This window comes from Morus notabilis, unplaced genomic scaffold, assembly GCF_000414095.1.
Source record: "Morus notabilis unplaced genomic scaffold, ASM41409v2 Scaffold10030, whole genome shotgun sequence".
In the NCBI taxonomy this organism is placed as follows: Eukaryota; Viridiplantae; Streptophyta; class Magnoliopsida; order Rosales; family Moraceae; genus Morus; species Morus notabilis.
This window is the reverse complement of record NW_010364803.1, coordinates 1-2,183: the sequence shown is the minus strand read 5'-3', so window position 1 is coordinate 2,183 and position 2,183 is coordinate 1. Positions and strand designations below refer to the sequence as shown.

The 2,183-nt window shown below is 38.4% G+C and overlaps 1 protein-coding gene across 1 annotated transcript; it reads right to left on the bottom strand.

Annotated features, from left to right (window-relative positions):
* Positions 1 to 253: 253 nt before the first annotated feature.
* Positions 254 to 1,414, bottom strand: LOC112093297 (probable purine permease 10). Its single transcript, XM_024171429.1, has one exon. It carries the CDS (start codon positions 1,412 to 1,414, stop codon positions 254 to 256), a length of 1,161 nt encoding a protein of 386 aa, XP_024027197.1.
* Positions 1,415 to 2,183: the final 769 nt, after the last annotated feature.

Here is a 2,183-nt window from a genome sequence, read left to right as displayed (position 1 = left end):
AAAAGTGAATATCATAGTCAAAATGATACAAATGCATATAGTCATGGTTTATTAGTGATTACAACCTACATATTTTTTTGCCTTTAACGTATTGAATGGTAGAAATGACTTTTTTTTTTTTTTTAATCTCAAAGAAGGTTCTAAAGAGTAAAGATAATTGAAGGACATATTACTATGAATTACGTGGTACCTATTTGATATTATCAAAATAGTAAATTACCAAATTATTAGTTATATAAAACAAAAGAAAGTCTCAAAGTTTAACTACAGAATTTTCTGCCTCTAAGGAAGCTGTTTCTCGAGTATCGTTAATTCTTTTGTTCTCCTTCTTGGAATTTCTGCTATCAATATAGTGCTGATAAACATATGACATGAGTCCCCAGGTAGCCAAAACCATGGCAATCACTTTAATTCCATCTATTTTGTCATGGAAGAAGATCACAGCCAAAACAGGAACAACAGGCAAACTCAAAACACTGATGACATTGGAGAAGAGTGAGGACACCTCAAGAATGAGCCCCACAGCTCCAATATTGCAAAGTTGCCATGAAATAGCTGTCCATGTTAAGGTCATGACATATGAAAACTTCCCTAGTCGAAAACCCGTCATTTCTTTCCTCAAAACCTTCCAATCTCCACTTGTGAATAGCCCCACAAGAGCACAAAATGTCGCCACCATTGACTGATACAAGGTCATGTCCATGATTGCTGAAAAAGCTTCCTTCTTCACAATTTTCTCCATTGCAAACTGTGTCAAGGAGAGCACCAAGCCATACCCGGCCGAGGCACAAATGGTGCAAATGAACCCGACTACGTATTTCCTTCCGGGTACTTGTTCAGATGGGTCTGCAAAATCTGCTTGGAAAAGTAGAAGTATAGAGGATATTGTGAGAAGCGCTAGGGAATTGACAATGTAAGGAGTGAATTTCTGTGAGTTGAGAAAGAATGAGAACAAGGCACTGAATGACAACTGGGATGCACAAATGAGGGAGTAAGTGGAAACAGGAAGGTGGTACAGCCCAATGGAGTGAAAAAGGCATACTGCTCCATTTAGGAGGCCAAGAGAGATGTAAACTGATAAGATGGTTAAGGCGGATCTTGTCGGTTTCGAGCGGATAATGCTGTTTGTGAAAGGTCTCTTCGGTGTTGGGGCAGTGCAATAGTAGGGAAGGAGCATTGGGAAGCCTGCAATTTGTACTAGTGTTGCCATCCACTTGCTGTTTCCGCCTTTGTCGTAGTACAATCTTCCTAGTAGGGTCGCTACTGACTCGCCGCAGTAGACAAAGATTGCGTAGATAGACACCCGGAGCCACCACTTATGGTCCCTGGCTTGGCCATGGATTGGTGATTGGTTGGAGACATTTGTATCTGCAGGTGTTTTAGCTGCATTAGCTTCCTGAACTGAAAATAACATCGATATATATCAGCACTAGTTGGTTAAAAAGGAAAGAAGCTTCTTCAGTGCTGGCAGATTGTAGGACTTTGTCCTGCAGAGAAAATAAAACTCACATCCTGCAGAACAATGCTATTAGACCTCAGTGGCGTACCATTATTAGACTTTTATCATTTTTCCATTGAAAATCTTAAGCACTATAAGATTTGTGTCATTACTTTTTTCTCTTTAGATGTTAACTCAAAAGGGGAACATAATTCTAAAATAATGGCATAAAACTAAAGAGATGAATAAAGGAGGGCACATTCCCTGTTTTCCTTTCCTTTCGTTTAGAGAAAATTGTAGAATTTACCCTTAAGAGTGCATGAGTTAGATTTTTACCCCTTATTCTTGATTAATACCCTTTTGCAAGTATTATTCTGTAATGTCCTGAGATCTTTCAGCCCAAATGCTGCATTTTCCACTTGTGAAGAATTAAGAACAGTGCCTAGGCATTCTAATGTTAATTCTTAAACTGGCCCTTGTATAATTACATTGGTGGTCTTTCTTGTTGTGGTGGTATTTTACCAGATACCCCAGCTATAGTCAAAATCACAAACCGGTGTTATAGTGTACACAAAACAAAGTAAATTCTCTTCTCTTGGTTGAAACTCAGGGTACCTAAGGTAACCCTGAAGACTACCTTACTTCTTACCTAGTATATGTAAATGAATTAAAACTCTTTCCTTGGGATATGTATTGACCATGAAAACTATATAGCTAATATGTGAAGGCACAAAAGAAGAAGAAA